Source organism: Dryas octopetala, chromosome 2 (genome assembly GCF_963921425.1).
Source record: "Dryas octopetala chromosome 2, drDryOcto1.1, whole genome shotgun sequence".
Classification (NCBI taxonomy): Eukaryota; Viridiplantae; Streptophyta; class Magnoliopsida; order Rosales; family Rosaceae; genus Dryas; species Dryas octopetala.
This window is the reverse complement of record NC_141367.1, coordinates 28,772,491-28,788,368: the sequence shown is the minus strand read 5'-3', so window position 1 is coordinate 28,788,368 and position 15,878 is coordinate 28,772,491. Positions and strand designations below refer to the sequence as shown.

At 40.4% G+C, this 15,878-nt stretch overlaps 4 protein-coding genes across 4 annotated transcripts; 3 read left to right on the top strand and 1 right to left on the bottom strand.

Moving 5' to 3' along the window:
* The first annotated feature begins 191 nt into the window (after positions 1-191).
* LOC147295267 (cytochrome b5) lies at positions 192-2,353 on the top strand. Its single transcript, XM_086233452.1, has 3 exons — positions 192-362; positions 1,667-1,733; positions 1,877-2,353. The coding sequence occupies exons 1-3, from the start codon at positions 276-278 to the stop codon at positions 2,125-2,127; spliced, it is 405 nt and encodes a 134-aa protein (XP_086089578.1). The 5' UTR covers positions 192-275; the 3' UTR covers positions 2,128-2,353.
* A 3,399-nt stretch (positions 2,354-5,752) lies between these two features.
* LOC147295266 (ATPase E1) lies at positions 5,753-7,024 on the top strand. Its single transcript, XM_086233786.1, has 2 exons — positions 5,753-6,131; positions 6,683-7,024. The coding sequence occupies exons 1-2, from the start codon at positions 5,828-5,830 to the stop codon at positions 6,895-6,897; spliced, it is 519 nt and encodes a 172-aa protein (XP_086089912.1). The 5' UTR covers positions 5,753-5,827; the 3' UTR covers positions 6,898-7,024.
* A 555-nt stretch (positions 7,025-7,579) lies between these two features.
* Positions 7,580-11,051, top strand: FLN2 (fructokinase-like protein). The gene is made up of 5 exons (XM_086232873.1): positions 7,580-7,737; positions 8,084-8,376; positions 8,460-9,100; positions 9,540-10,011; positions 10,585-11,051. The coding sequence occupies exons 1-5, from the start codon at positions 7,682-7,684 to the stop codon at positions 10,806-10,808; spliced, it is 1,686 nt and encodes a 561-aa protein (XP_086088999.1). The 5' UTR covers positions 7,580-7,681; the 3' UTR covers positions 10,809-11,051.
* A 731-nt stretch (positions 11,052-11,782) lies between these two features.
* PGL1 (6-phosphogluconolactonase 1) lies at positions 11,783-15,501 on the bottom strand. The gene is made up of 4 exons (XM_086234266.1): positions 15,430-15,501; positions 14,621-14,812; positions 14,402-14,537; positions 11,783-12,725 (listed from the first exon to the last, which is right to left on the bottom strand). The coding sequence occupies exons 2-4, from the start codon at positions 14,788-14,790 to the stop codon at positions 12,234-12,236; spliced, it is 798 nt and encodes a 265-aa protein (XP_086090392.1). The 5' UTR covers positions 14,791-14,812; positions 15,430-15,501; the 3' UTR covers positions 11,783-12,233.
* Between the last annotated feature and the right edge of the window lie 377 nt (positions 15,502-15,878).

Below are 15,878 nucleotides of genomic sequence, written 5' to 3'. Positions count from 1 at the left end.
TTGCCTACAGTTGGGCCTAGATCGAGGCCCAGCCCACTAAAATAGTTTCAATAACCTCCTCTCCACGCAAGCGCAAGTCATACCTAGGTTTCTCTCTTTCTGCCGCTGGCTATCAATCATTGGGCCTTCTACAGTGGTTGAGCCCAACGAAGATTCAACAGACGGAGAGAGAGAGAGAGAGAGACAGAGAGACAGAGACAGGGAGAGAGAATATCTGGTAGGGGTACCCAGGAGGCAAGAATCTCCTCCGAGCTTGGTTGACCAAACCCGCAACGATGCCGACGCTGACGAAGCTGTACACAATGCAAGAAGCCTCCCAGCACAACACCAAAGACAACTGCTGGGTCGTCATTGATGGCAAGGTAGTCTACCCTTCTCTTTATAATCATATATCTTCGTGGCCATTGAGCGACTATTGTGTTGTATTGTATTGTATTGTATTTCTATGAGTTGAAGGTAAAACGCCAAACCACATCACCTTCATTGATTGTTTGTGCTGTTTTCTTAGTTCTTCTTTGTGGGTATTATGTTTATGACTTTATTTTCAGATCTGTATTGCCTCTACTTCACATCCTTGATTGTATTGTAGTTTGGCTCTGTAGCTAATCTTATATAGTATTGTGAATTTGGGTTGTTATGTATTAGGGAGGTTCAAGCTGTTTGAAGATGTTATTGTTCACTATGTTTTAATCTTAGGTCATTGAAGGTCAAAGAGTGAGACTTAGGAATACTACAGGGAAAACCCATAATCTGTTTAACGGGTATATTACTGTTTACTACCATTTGTGTCATATTATAGAGTTTGTTTTCAAATTTTTTAATCATAAATGTACACTTATAGGCTATAGAGTTTGGTTAGATTGTTATCAGGATTGATCTGTATGTATGGTTTTCCTATCCTTTCAGTTTCCTAACTTCTTTCACAAAATCATCTATACTACAGGTGAATAGTCCTCATTGTATAAACATATAGATTATGAAGCTTGCTGTATTCTGTTAAATTGTATCCGGCTTTCTACTGGAAATTACCTAAAGCAATTTTTTCATAAATGAACTGGTGACTGGTTTAAGTACACATTTGGTTGGTCAGTAGAACAATCCACTTATTGCTTCTCACTGTGCTTTGGAATTTATAAGTTCTCATATGGCTTCTCTCTTATAATGCATTCTTTCATATTGCCTTTGTCATCAGTAGCAAAGAAACAAGTGCCTGGGTGGTAGTTCAGGCCCACTGGGTTACTGCTTGCTGTCTGAATTTGGGTCACTTGTATAAGTTCCATTTTCCATAGTTGGAATTTGTTCAGTATCTTGGTTTCTCTGTTGTCTTATCTATACGGGATTTGGAGTTTGCAGAATGAGGACAGCCCATCAATATAGGAGGGCATTATATCATCCAAATAATGCCTTGATTTCCCATTGTGAAATCAGTTTTCAAGATATCAGTTTGATTGTGTTTGCTCATGAGTTGTGACTATATGTAATCAAGGAATTTGACTTTACTTTTTTTGTGGTTGCTTGTTTCCTAAAGTTGCTATCATCATGTCTTATTCTGGTCATGGTTGCATACTATGTATCATATTTCATAGAAAGGAATATTTGATCTCTCTCTCTCTCTCTCTCTCTCTCACACACACATATTTACATATAGTGTATTTGTTAATCCCAGGTGTACGATGTCTCGTCATATTTGGACGACCACCCTGGTGGAGATGATGTAGTCCTTGCTGCAACTGGTATATTTCTAAGCTTCCTTTTGGGATAATTTTCTCAATTTATTTGACTGCACTATCAAGAATTTGTTTCAGCTAATCATCTAAAACAATGTAGATACAAATATAAGTTCTTGATATGAGTTGGTCATTTGATTTCATTAAAGGAAGGGATGCCACTGATGATTTTGAAGATGCTGGGCATAGCAAGAGTGCAACGGAGCTCATGGAAACCTTTTGCATTGGAGAGCTTGACACCTCTTCCTCAGCCATTCCGGAGCTTGAGATCATCTCTAAGAATCAACCAACTGATTATCCTCAAAAGCTCATGAACTTGACAAAGCAATACTGGGCTGTTCCTGCGGCGGTTGCTGGCATCTCTGTGGTTGTTGGCTTCTTGTACTTGCGCAAGAAGTGATTCAATACAATTTTGCCCTTGTTAAAGGAAAGTAGTCATCACAATTTTGAACAATTAGGAGAATAGAAACTGAAAGAACTAGCCCATTGTTACTTTAAATCTTCACAAGTATTGAGGATATGCGTATTGTGATTGAAAGATTGATGTATGGATTTCAAATATGACATTTACAAATTTTAAGGAGATGTATGTCATTGAAATTTGGGAATCCATGACTTGTTTGTTTGTTTGTGGTTTCATTACCTGCTGAGAAATGCTTAATTCTGAATGCACTAAATGCTTGAAGCTGGTGAGAAAGAAGCCCAACCTCTGATAATGATTTCTTCATTCATGTGGGTGGATTCAAGTACTAGGATTGGAATGGATAATGATTCTTCTAAATACACTCAAGAATTTGATCAGCACATCCAATCCTAAAAAAAACAAAAAATATAAAATTTTACATTTACCCTTGAGTGTATTGATTAAAAAAATTACAAAATAATGAAAAACTTCAAAAAAAAAAAAAAAAAAAAACCGTCTGTGGCTGGTCGGCCACTCCGCTAATAAATTGGGGGGTTGCCCTCATTCGGGATAAAGGTGACAGACTGCAATGGGGTGGCTGACACCAACTTTTTTTTTTTTGTTGAATACATTTATAAATATAGAGAGCTACTATTTGCACACCCTTTTTTTTCTTTTTGCACACCCCTATTAGAAAAAAAAAAACTCAAAAAAAAAAAAGACAATAAACCCCTTCCCTTCTTTCCCTCTCTTTTTTCTCTTGTTCACACCCCCCTTCCCCTGTTTTTTTTTTTTCTTCTTCTTCTCCAACCTTCCCCCAGCCAGCCCCTCCACCCAACCCACCTAGCCCCTCAACCCCTCACCCGACCCACCCCTCCTTCCCTCCCCCTCCCCCTCCGGCCTCCCCCCTCCACCCAACCCACCTAGGCCTCCAGCCCCTGCACCAACCCCCCCAGCCCCTGCACCACCAAAACAGCCACCACCACTACCACATTCTTCTCTCTCTCTCTTTCTCTCGCCCAAGCAAATAGAAAAAAAAAAAGAAGGGTGGCAGGTGGTTCGGCAGACCAGTGCCGAACCCGTCGGTTTCGTTCGACAGGTAACCGCCGAACAAACTAGGTTCGTTCGGCGGTTACCTGTCGAACGAAACAGACGGGTTCGGCACTGGTCTGCCGAACCACTGCCACCTTTTTTTTTTTTTTTTTTCTGCTTGGGCGAGAGGTGAGACCACCACCGGTCACCTCCTCATTTTCTCTCCTCTCTCCATTTCTCTGTCTTGTCTCTAACAGAGCCAAGCTGCTGCCAGCGCCACTCCCGCGTCGCACCGTTGAGCTTCCACCCCGGAGAAGTGCCCAGCTGCTCCATCGACGATGCGACCAGGCAGTTGGGCGGGCGGGTGTTTGAGCTCAGTGCTGCACAAGGTGGCTGGAAGGAGTTGGAGCCGGTAGTTGGGCTTCGTGGAGCTTGCAGGAGAGGTGGTGTTGCGGGGAGGTGGAGTCGCGAGAGAGAGAAAGGGAGCTAGGAGAGAGAATGTGACGGGGAGGTGGTGCTGCCGGGGAAGAGAGAGGGAGGAAGGTGGTGCAGGGAGGGTGCGGGAGAGATGGGCTGGGTGGGTCGGGTGAAACGGGGGGAGGGAGTGAGGTGGTGCTGCTGCATGCGGGGAGGAGAGAGAGGGATTGAGGAGGGTGGCCGGTGCTGCATGCAGGGAGGTTGGTCGGAGAGGGAAGGGGTTGAGGGGCTAGGTGGGTTGGGTGGGTTTAGAGGTGTCAAACGGGTCGGGCCGGCCCGAGCACGACACGGCACGGCACGATTAAAATAGGCACGGCACGATTAAATGGGCCGGGCTGGGCCGAAGTTTTTAGCCCATCGGGCACGGCACGGCACGAGCACGACACGGGCCAAGCACGGCACGAGCACGGGCACGAAATGGGCCCGAATTAGGCACGACTATTTTAACATTGTTTTTTCTATTTTTAAAGAACTTTTCAACAAAAATATTCAATTTTCATGAAAAATAATGTTAATATTTAATTATAAATAAGAAAAAATATCATAAGATTAGTTTTATCACCATAAAAAATAAAAATAAAAATAGGTCTGTGGGCCGGCCCGTTTAAGGCACGGCACGAGCACGAATGGCCCGCGGGCCATGGGCCGTGCTGGGCTTAGATCTTAACTATATGGGCCGGCCCGAGCACGGCACGAAAGCACGATGGACTCAACTTAAACGGGTCGGGCCGGGCCGGGCCGGCCCGTTTGACACCTCTAGGTGGGTTGGGTGGAGGGACTGGCTGGGGGAGGGTTGGAGAAGAAGAAGGAAAAAAAAACAGGGGAAAGGGGGTGTGAACGAGAGAAAAAAGAGAGGGAAAGAGGGGAGGGTGTGTAATGAAATGAGGGTATTTTGGTAATGGGTTGGGTGTGTGTTGAGAGGTTTTGAATTTGAGGTAAGTGTGTGGGGTGTGTAGGAGAAAAAAAGAGAAAAAGGGTGTGCAAAAAGAAAAAAAGGGGTGTGCAAATAGCAGCCCTCTAAATATAAAATTGGAAATTTCAGGCTAATAATGATCAAATTTTGGTGCGTTTGAATGAAGTAATTTAAAACTATTAAGGAATTCACAAATGACGGAATTAAAAATGACGTGATTTAAAATTCTAGAATTTGTAAATTCTTTTGTTTGGATAAATGTAATCATAATGAAATTTAAATACGAAATTTACAGTAGTTTTATAAAAGAGTGATAGTGATGGTGATGGTGGCAACAATAAAAATGATGCTTTTGGTGAGTTGATGATGATAATAGGGGTGATGGCCCATGAGCGGTAAGAGAAATGGTAGTGGCAAAAATTGGGGTATTGGAGGTGGCGGCAATGGCAACATTGGCGGTGGTGGTGGTGGCGACAGCGACGGTGGTGGTGGTGGTAATGGCACTGGTGATGGAGGCGGCGACGGCGGTGTCAGTGTCGGTGGTGGTGGTACTGGTGGCGGTGTCAGTTGTGGTGGTGGTGGCAGTGTCAGTGGTGGTGACGGTGGCGGCGACGGTGGTGGCAGTAGTGGCGGCTGTGGTGGTGGCGGTGGTGGTGGCAGCGGGCGGTGGTAGTGGTGGTGACGGTGGCGGCGATGGCGGTGGTAGTGGTGGCAGAGGTGGTGATGGTGGCGGCGGAAGTGGTGTCGGTGGTTGTGGTGGTGATAGTGGCGGCGTAGGTGGCGGTGGTGGTGATAGTAATTGCGGCATGGTGGTAGTGGTGGTGGTATTGTAATTAATTGGCAAGGTGATGGGTGAACACGACCTTTTTTTTATTTATAAAAATTGGAATTTTGAAAATGACACCAATTTAGGTGGAATTTAGATTTGGAATTTACAACCTTCAAATCCCAAGTTTTTTTCTACATAGAATTTGCAAAATTCTATAATTATAGATCCAAACAAGAAAATTAGAGCATGTAATTTCTTAAATGCTGAGTTTTGTTTAAATTCCAAATTTTTTTTCTCCATCCAACAGGACCAACACACCATTAGAATCCCTAATCGTAATTCTAAATCCTAATCACAGATGGATAGCCCACTGAACAATAATGGGCCATTCCAGTTTAAAGCCCACTACAGCAGCTCTTATGTAGACGCAGCCCATAAGCACAGAGACCAGAGTGAAAACTTGAGAAGAAGAAGAAGAAGCAGAAACAACAAAGAAGAGTGAATCAATGGCGCAGCAAGCAGTGCAGAAGAACACACTGTACGTAGGAGGGTTGGCGGAGGAGGTGAACGAGGCCATTCTACACGCGGCCTTCATACCCTTCGGCGACATAAAGGACGTGAAGACGCCGCTCGACCAAGCCACCCAGAAGCACCGCTCTTTCGGCTTCGTCACATTCCTGGAGAGAGAGGACGCCGCCGCCGCCATGGACAACATGGACGGTGCCGAGCTCTACGGCCGCGTCCTCACCGTCAATTACGCCCTCCCTGAGAAAATCAAGGGTGGTGAACAGGGTTGGGCAGCTCAGCCCAGTAAGTCTTGCGCCTTTATTTTGGTGTTTTCGATTGCTAGCTTAATTTGTTCAGATGGGTTGATTGATTGATTGATTATTAGGTTTGGTTTGGATTTCGTCTAGGATCTGAGATTGATGTTCTGTTGGATTTGGTTGCACTCGTTATTAAATTTGGGTTTAGGGTTTTAGGATTCACTCTGGGTATGCATTCAAGTTTGCTTAGATTCATTATTGGCTTAGCTTTTTATAGTCATAGGTAAGGTCTGGGAATTTCCTAGTTCAAAGAAAATTGTACATCAATTTGCCAAGAAACTTTGATTAAAGCTATGAAATTAAGCAAAGATAGAAGAATGTAACTCTTAAGTGTATAGGAAAGATTGAAAGAAAAAGAAAGATAAGATTAACTTAGAAACAGTTGAGTAACATCTTCGAAGATGAAGTTGGACTTGCACTAAACTAGAATTACTTAAACTGTTCCCTCTTTGAAGGTGATGTTCGTTTTCAATGAAGCCTGAAGTTTAAGGTATGCTTATATGCTTAACTTGTTTCTTTTCTTTTTGTATTGTGCAGTTTGGGCAGAAGCAGACACATGGTTTGAGCGGCAGCAACAAGAAGAGGAAATGCAGCGTATGCAAGCAGAGAACAAGGCTGCCATGCAGGCTGCGGAAGAGTTGCACAGGAAAAAGATGACACAAGATCGAGAAGGGGAAAAAGAAGAGGAAAGCGTGATCAAGGATGACCCTATGGCAATGGCTGAAGCAGAGGTTTTGAAACAGAACAACTAGTTGAGAGAGAAATGTGCATTTTATTTTCATCAAATCCTTGTAATTTGTCAAGCTCTCTTGTAAAACTTTGACAATGAAACAAATACTTGATTGTTAATTTCATATAGCTAGGGATCCTTTTTTAGAACTGTTAAAAGGGTTTGTGTGACTGTGTGTGAGGTGTTTTTTTTTCATAGTGACTCCTTTCATGGATGCTTTGGATCATAGTATGGTGGACCATAGCCTGTGATATCAGCTTAAACTGAGTCTTGGGTAGTTCTATGATTTCATCTGTGGGCGTCTTCCTCCTCTCCGTGAAAGTATGTTTCATTTTTTTGTATGAAACTAAGCGGCAACCTGCTCACAAACATTATCATATTGTATTACTTCATCATATCATATGGGTTCCATGTGTTTGTGTTAGGAGAGGCTTTAAGTTAATTTCTGATAAGCTTGTCACGCTGCTAATAAACAGATATTTGGACATGGGTCAAAACTTAAAAGTTAAAGAGAACTAATGAAAACATTACATCCCAAACCTTCAAATTTACTGTTGAAACAGATATCATGCCCTTACCAACACATCCCCATTAGCAGACGGCACCGTTTTGACGTCTCACCCGCACGCCATACGCACGTGCAAAGCTCTCATCCTATTTCCTCTCCCGCTAAGCTGTTGGACTTGGACTTGTTTACTGAAAGAGTGAAAGTGAAGACAAATTTCCAACCCTTCAAGCACTTACTTATCGCTTCTCTCATAGCTAATAGGAACACCCAATAGTTGGGCAACGAAGAAGTTGAGCTCATGGTAGCTCTGTCAATGGCGTCTCTCTCTTTCACTCACTTTCTCCTATTACCCAGGTTCTCTCTTTATCTCTCTCTTCGAAATACAGTCTTTTATTTCAAACCCATGTGGTTCTTTTGCTCTTTATTCAAATGACAATCCCAATTGAGCAGAAATGAAAATTAAGAAAGAACGAAAATGAAAACAATGAGGAATCTTTTATGGGTTTGCATAATTGTAGAGTTTTGTTGATTGCTTTTAACTTTTAAGATAAAAGCCATGAAAAGAACCATAAGATACTTAAACCTCTAAACCCCTAAGACTATTTGTACTTCGTAATCTTCGACCAAAATGAAAATACACTATCCTCAGCTTACTTACCAAATCATTACTAGTAAGCAACTTGTTTACTGAAATTTGCAGGTGCCATTTGGGTTGTCCCAATAACCCGTCACTGGACCTTGTGCAATTTCAGGGTCTTAGAATACACAGTAAAAAATGGGGCCTTGCTGCTACCCCGAAAAAGATAAATTCAGATACCTCAGGTCTAGAGGCATCCATTGGAGATGAGGTTGTTGTGAAGAAAAAGACATCTAGGACTTCTAAACGAACTCGGAAGAAAACAGTGAGTGATAATGATGCTTCAAGTGAGGAAAACGTCATTTCTGCATCTAGTGAGGATTCCAAGAAAACCCGTGGAAGAACTCGTAGGAAAGGTTTTCCCCCTTGTTGCTCTCTCAGTCTTGTTATGTATATACCTATCATCTTGTATGCTAACTCTGTAATTTAATATATGTAGCTGCATCTGCTTGTACAAGCACGGAGGAAGAACAAACTGAAAAGAAGGTAAGGAGGAAAAGAACTAAGAAGAAAGATGATGATATTGAGCGTCAGGTTAGTGAAGCTGAAGTTAGTGACTCTGAGGAGTCTACATTCATTGTGAATGTGAACGATGAGAGTGAGGGAGACCTAGAATTGGAAATTGATGAGGGAGAGGATATCAGGTACACTTATGGTTGGCCTCCTCTTGTTTGTTGCTTTGGAGCTGCACAACATGCTTTTGTGCCCTCAGGAAGGCCAGCCAACAGACTTATAGATTATGAAATACATGAAAGAAAGAAAGATGCATTATGGGCCCCAGAAAAATTTGTGAGGTCTCCTGGGGGATCTGCAGGCAGTGTTGCAATTGCTCTTTCAAGCTTGGGTGGCAAGGTAGCTTTCATGGGAAAACTTGGGGATGATGAATATGGTCAGGCCATGCTATTTTATATGAATGTCAACAATGTTCAAACCCGTTCTGTTCGCGTTGATAGTAAAAGGGCAACTGCAGTATCACAGATGAAGATTAGTAAAAGGGGTCGATTGAGATTGACTTGTATCAAACCCTGTGCTGAGGATTCTTTATCAAAGTCAGAGATCAATGTTGATGTACTGAAGGAGGTAAAAGCTTTTGGCACTTAGGAAAAAAATAACTTTATAGTTGGTCCTTGTTATTAGATGGTATAGCTGATTTCTTCCAATTGATAAATGTGTATGATATTTTACTCGTAAGCCATGGTTGGGAATTGGTTTTAGCAACATCCACACAAAGCGTCCCATAATCAGTTTGTTTTGTTATACTTTCGAGGTTTGTGGAATTTAGAAGGCTGACATTCTATACCATTGGCACTGTGGTTTCTACAAATTTACTAATATTTGCAACCTCTTTTGATCAGTTTTTCCATGCATATGCATAACTCAGAAAGAAGCATAACTTAAAAAAATCATAAGACATGATCTAAATTTACTTCACTTTGAGTGTGTATGCATTAGATTTGTTAGCTACTTGTGTGGTCCCAGTAATGGATAGCTATTAACAACCTAACAACCTTTCACGCAGGCAAAGATGTTCTACTTCAGCACACATTCTCTGCTTGATCAAAACATGAGGTCAACTACACTGCAAGCAATCAAGATTTCAAAGAAACTAGGAGGAGTTATTTTCTATGATGTAAACCTTCCATTACCACTATGGCAGTCTTATGAAGAAACCAAGTTGTTCATACAGCAAGTGTGGAATCTTGCTGATATTATTGAAGTTACTAAGCAAGAGCTTGAATTTCTATGTGGGATCCAGCCTTCTGAGGAATTTGACACCAAAAATAATGCTAGATCAAAATTTGTCCATCATAAACCAGAAGTGCTTGCTCCACTTTGGCATGAAAATCTTAAGGTTTTGTTTGTGACAAATGGGACTTCTAAGATACACTACTACACAAAGGAGCACAATGGTGCTATTAACGGGATGGAGGATCCCCCCATTAGTCCTTTCACTTCTGATATGTCAGCATCAGGAGATGGCATTGTGGCAGGTACACTCTTGTTATCTGCATTCTATTGATGTTTCTTATGACCTAGCATATCTACTGATGTTTTCACTATGAGAGTAGGTCCCGCCGCTAAATAACGAGAAAGTAAAATTCTTGTGACCCTCTTTTATGTAGGGCCTGCTTAGCCCTGCATTTGGGCGGCAACTTCCAGAACTCCTAAATAAGAACTATTTATTGTGCCTCATAGTGCTACCTTCAGGAGAAGCCTGTAGACTCTGTAGTGTTCCATTATAGTTACTCTCTTTCTGGGGATAGTGGTGGTTCAGACAAGAAATGCTGATACAAGCCTCTACTTTATATCTACATGCATATTCTTTAAATGAAGTGCTGTGCTGTAAGATTTAGATTCCAGTTAGTGGCTTGGTGCACTTCCTGTCAAGTTTCAGTCGCACAGTCATTTAACAAAAGAACCTCTTTCTTTTTCTCCTCTTGGTGAATGGCATTATGTAGAAATTCATTGATGCATATAATCAATTCTTGTCATTAATAATATGGCATCACTTTCAGAGTGCATTTCCCAGTTTTCCTAAGTTCTGTTTCGTGACTACTTTTCAGCTCTCATGAGAATGTTGACAGTTCAACCACATCTAATTACTGATAGAGAATATTTGGAGCACACAATCAAGTATGCAATTGACTGTGGGGTCATAGACCAATGGTTGCTTGGGCGTGCGCGTGGCTTCCCTCCTAAAGAAGAAATGGAAGAAGTGGCTCCTGATCCAGATGGTATAAGGTCATTAACAGAAATGGAATATCGCACATTAGAATCTGTAACTTGAGCCAGGTGTTTACACTGATAAATAGAGTTTATTGAGTTGTAGACCTTAGACAGGCCAAAAAAATTACTGTTCTTGTAGAGTGAAGCAAGTGCTTTAGTTTTCTTCTGTTTAAAAACTAGAATGTAGTCATGCAGCTCTAATTTTGTTATCCCAATTTTGTATTTGATGGATAGCATTTATAATCAAACCTAAAGATGTACAATTTGTCGGAGCACTAATGTAGCTATGTTACATGTCTTTTCAGTCTCACAAATGCATTAATTATGGACATTGGAAATATTTTGAATCATCTTAATCTTATCCGTAAGAGTGTATTCCACACGTTTTAGTGTCACTACATTGAAAAAGATTGGAGATGTTGAGTAGTTTTCATTACTTAATTTGGGGTGGTTGAGGGTAGGTGAGAAGAGTGTGATGTCAAACCTCAGAGTAGGATTAGAAATTTTCCCTTTCCTTTGATTCCTTTGGTACATCACTTTCTTAATTAAGCAAGATTGTTAAAATATCAAGTCCGAAGTATTGAGAAATGCAGCTCAACTTGTACTTGTACTTGTACTATTACCAACAATATAGCGGATTACGTAGGCCAGCTGCAAGAGAGTTAAAATGATAAAATATTAGAACTTCAGAGCTTGTCGGTAAGCCACACGCTTACCCAATTGCAAATTTGCAATGTTGGGGGGGGGGTTAGTCACAATTACCAGCTCTCAGCTCACCAATCAATCATTACGTGTTTCCGCAAAAGGATATTACCAAAGCACCAGAAAAAGGTTTGCAAGCTGACTCGGAGCTGCGTTGGTGAATGGTGAATATAATCTTATCCTTCATGTTATGGCTTCTATTTTATTTTTAATTAATTAATATAGTCCAAGTTCATCCAAAAATCATTTACCCGTATTGTCTTATCCATGTTCCTTGGGGTTGGGGATACAAGCAGTTAATGAGAACCGAAAGAGAAGTAAATACACAAACTACAGAGCATCACTGATCGATCTGGTACCACCAAAAACGTTCTGAAGATGCATCCTGGTGTCAAATTCTAATAAGCTGTTTTCTAAGTGTAACCTTTTTTCTTTTTTTTTCTTTTTCTTTTTTGGTTTTCAGAAACAGAAAAATACAGAGGACCAGGGAAAAAAAGGCTCTTGCAAAATATCACTAGGGCTACTCTTCCAACCTTCAGTCATTCCTATTAGGAAGTAGAACCAGGAATGGCTTTTGCATTAAGACCCCAACTTTATTGACCTCTTTCTTACAAAAGGGTAATCACACTTCTGCATCCCCATTAGAGAAGAGAGGAAGACGAGGCAAAATGGGGAATTAACCCAAAGCTTGAACAAAAGGTGACTAATGAAAAAGAAACAGAACCACAGGTGTCGAATCCCTCCACTAGATACAAACATACACTTTGACAGGAAGAGATCGACCCTAGGCAGAAAATTGAGAACCATCAAGTTTTGAGGCAGCTGGCTTATCCATAAACCACACCAAATTCCCTTTCAGTGGCTGGACAATTCTTGCAGGCACTGATGGGAAGTTGGATCCCACATCATCGACTGCCAGGTGTGCAGCCTCTGCTTTGCTGTCACCTGTCACAACTACGGCTACATTGGATGCTGAGTTGATGACAGGCAAAGTGAATGTGATTCTCTCCGGTGGAGGTTTGGGGGAATCCGTTATAAAAGTTACCCATTCATCTTTCTCCTCAAGAACCGAGTGGTTAGGGAATAACGAGGCAACATGGCCATCAGAGCCCATTCCTAGGAGGATGAGGTCAAACTTGGGGCAGTCACTTATATCAGACACACTGATCACACGAGATTTCACTAACTGTCGAATGACAAACTCATACTCATCAGCAGCCTCCTCTGCTGACACTGAATCATTAATAGAATGCACATGACTGGGAATAATAGGTACCTACAAACACAAAATGAATGAGCATGAGAGTACAGATGGATGATTGAAATTTACCAGAACTAAAAGAATAAACATTGCAATAAATCTAGACACCATTCTCAACTAAAAGCTTTTGAATGAAAGAAAAAGGCAAATTTCAAAGATTAATCACTAGAGAAGTCTGTATCAGAAACATAAAGATTAATCACTCTTTTTCAAGTGAGTGGTAGCCTGGTAGGTTGTCCAATACCAGTTGAAACAGCAAAATTTATTAATGAGAAAATAGAACACATCACATCATAACCAATAAAGGGAAAATAAAATAAATCGTCACAAGGTTCAGAAGTTGCAGTCTATATCATAAGTAGTGTCTTCTACGTACTTCTTACAATAACTTAATTCTGATGAAACTACGAAATAATATAAACAGATTTTTCTGGCACCGGATTATTTCTTCCTGACCTCTGCACCATCAAAACTCTTTCCAAAAGGTTTTCCTATCTCAATATTTTAAGTTTCTCTCTGCTAATGCAGCCCCAATGAGTACTGAGAAAATAACCTTATTTTCCATCATATATATCATTAGGCTGTGGCAATTATACAAGGTGAGAAAAAGTCGCCCAAGATGGCTGTGACTTGTGCAAGAAAGACTAATGCAGTGTAACAAGCTTCAAGCTAAAAACGTCATCAGCTTGAGAGGAAGACTAAAAGAGATGAGGGTTGAGGTGCCATGACAAGATATCATTATCAAAGATTTATCACAGGATATGTCCTAGATGGAGCAGAAAGGTGAAAAAGAAATCAGCAGTCAACCCCAAGCAGACCACAGTAAAGCTATTAGAATTCAGTTAAATGGAAATGTTTCAAGCCTTTAAAAATGGGTAATAATGGAGAATACAACAAACTAAATCAAAGATGAACAGAGACATGTCCATCTCAGTAAAGACTTTTTGCAAAAGGAAGGCTTAGTGAAGTAGCTTCATGGTGTTTAAGATGCAATAAATGACCACAGAAGCAACCAACATAATCTGCGGCAATGATCCTTGACGAAAGCCAATTATCTGCAAAACTTGTTACCAGAAGATAGCTGCAACATATAAGGTGGTTCTGAAAATGAAATGGAGATTTTAGTGAAACTGTAGAAATCAGCAACAGGTAATGAGTTTCTTTATACAAGAAACTTGACTGGATTATAATGACAAACAGTTTAGATCTAGTTCACAATTGTTGGGTGCAGAATCACAGAACACCTCATCACAGTATAAAGAGTTGAAACACGTAAGGTCGTGGAATGAACAATGAAATGGAATGGGATAAAATAATAATGAAATGTGAGAGGGTTACAGGGTAAAGTAGGAAGAATTGAAAATTGCTAAAGAATGTAAATGGTATTATCCATCATTTCATGGGAAGGTTCATTCCATAGTATCTTATCATTTTAGATTTGCAAGATCCAAATTGTACACCATAAATAATTATTAAGGGAACTGTACACCATGGTTTAAAAGACATTTGAGACCCAACACATTTTTGGTTTTCAGTAGGAGAGAGATTGGAAAGAAGAAAGCATCAAAATTCTAAGGCAAGACAACCAATGTCTACCATTTTTCTTTCCTCTGCCTCAATTACTTCAAGAACAAAATACAGCCTACAATAGGCTGGGAAAGTAGAAAAGACATAAGAATAGTCATACAAACCTTAGACAAGAGGCGATCCTTTGCAAGCTTGTAATTGCTATCGGCGTGGTTTTTTGCCACAACACGCTCGTCAGCCCAAAATATATACCATTTGGCCCAGTCTACAGTCTTGTTATAAGGAGCTTCACAGAGTTTCCTGTTTTTCCACCATAAGTTATACATTAACACCAAAATCATAAAACCAAAGAAATCAGATGTGGAGAAGGAAAGCACTAATACCCCATTAAGCCAATGAGAGAACCACCAGATAAAGCAATTGCAAAGACACCCCGCTCCTTCACCGATGCCTCTGATAGTTCAGCAATGTAGTCTGCCAAATCAGTGCCAAGCTCATCCAAACTTTCATGAATTCTCAACTCTCTACCTTTATGAACCCCGGAAAGAGCCATGCTTCCAACAAGTTCAACTGTACTATTGCCACAAAAAGGAATCAAAAGTTAAAATAAAAAGAATAAAAGCAATGTTACCTTGAATTTTTGGTCAAAAAGGAAGACCAGACAAAACTATATAACAACCATCTGAACAACAAAAGGTTTTTCTGATAATTGGTCAGAAGAAAGAGGAATAAAGCATGATATAGCCATCCACTTGCAGCTCATGGGCTTTGAATTAAATTAGGGGATTAAAAAGCTATATCATTTACAGTCCACGAAATTCACAATTCGAGAAAATTTTATATAACAACAAGGACTCATCAAACATAATCAATAATAAACAATCACTGTGCGCTTGGAGTCTTAATTGAGTTCAATACTGCAACAAAATCAGAGGGTGTGATGATCATAATCTAAAGATCAAAGCCAACATACAAATAAAGTTATTAAATTTATAAATTTTCTCAGCAAAAGCAGACATACCCAGATCACAAAACAATCTTAACTCACATCCCATTACAGCAAGCAAGTTAAAAAAATATACAAGAACATAAAGGAAACATATAATGCCATTGCAATCTAAGATAACTGAAACTGCAACAAATAGCAGTGCACAGCAGAACAGGAATAAAGGAAGAAGAAACAGATGCTTACAAAGAAGAAGAAGAAGAAGAGGGAAGAAAGAGAGGGGTGGCAGAGAAGTAAGAAACTGACGGAGGTGGAAGATGGGTATCAACACGAAATAATTATATAATATATATAGCATCATCATATTACTCCAAAACCCATTTACTGATTATAATAAAAAAAAATTAAAGAAAAACTTCACTAGAAGTTGATAAAGAATTTACCTTCCGGGCTTCCACGTGCATCCAACGATCGTGACAAAACACACATACAAAAGTAACTCTCTCTTCAAAGTTCAAAGTAAACGGATAAAATTAGATAGACCCAAAAAAGAAAAAAAAAATTAAAAACACCCTTGTCTCTCTCTCTCTCTCTCTCTCTCTCTCTCTCTCTCTCTCTCTCTCTCTCTCTCTCTCTCTCTCACTATTCTTTTACAGAACCCTCCGTCCTATATCCTCTGCTAAATGGAAGGAAGA

Bases quoted from the DNA above. Each gene is read 5' to 3' on its own strand.
- FLN2 (XM_086232873.1), top strand. From the start codon at position 7,682: ATGGTAGCTCTGTCAATGGCGTCTCTCTCTTTCACTCACTTTCTCCTA. The intron at 7,738-8,083 runs GTTCTCTCTTTA...TGAAATTTGCAG, and splicing joins CACTTTCTCCTATTACCCAG to GTGCCATTTGGGTTGTCCCA. The intron at 8,377-8,459 runs GTTTTCCCCCTT...TAATATATGTAG, and splicing joins TGGAAGAACTCGTAGGAAAG to CTGCATCTGCTTGTACAAGC.
- LOC147295266 (XM_086233786.1), top strand. From the start codon at position 5,828: ATGGCGCAGCAAGCAGTGCAGAAGAACACACTGTACGTAGGAGGGTTG. The intron at 6,132-6,682 runs GTAAGTCTTGCG...TGTATTGTGCAG, and splicing joins GGGTTGGGCAGCTCAGCCCA to TTTGGGCAGAAGCAGACACA.
- PGL1 (XM_086234266.1), bottom strand. From the start codon at position 14,790: ATGGCTCTTTCCGGGGTTCATAAAGGTAGAGAGTTGAGAATTCATGAA. The intron at 14,538-14,620 runs GTATTAGTGCTT...GTGGAAAAACAG, and splicing joins TCTCTCATTGGCTTAATGGG to GAAACTCTGTGAAGCTCCTT. The intron at 12,726-14,401 runs GTTTGTATGACT...TTGTGTTTGTAG, and splicing joins AGGATCGCCTCTTGTCTAAG to GTACCTATTATTCCCAGTCA.
- LOC147295267 (XM_086233452.1), top strand. From the start codon at position 276: ATGCCGACGCTGACGAAGCTGTACACAATGCAAGAAGCCTCCCAGCAC. The intron at 363-1,666 runs GTAGTCTACCCT...TGTTAATCCCAG, and splicing joins GGGTCGTCATTGATGGCAAG to GTGTACGATGTCTCGTCATA. The intron at 1,734-1,876 runs GTATATTTCTAA...ATTTCATTAAAG, and splicing joins TGTAGTCCTTGCTGCAACTG to GAAGGGATGCCACTGATGAT.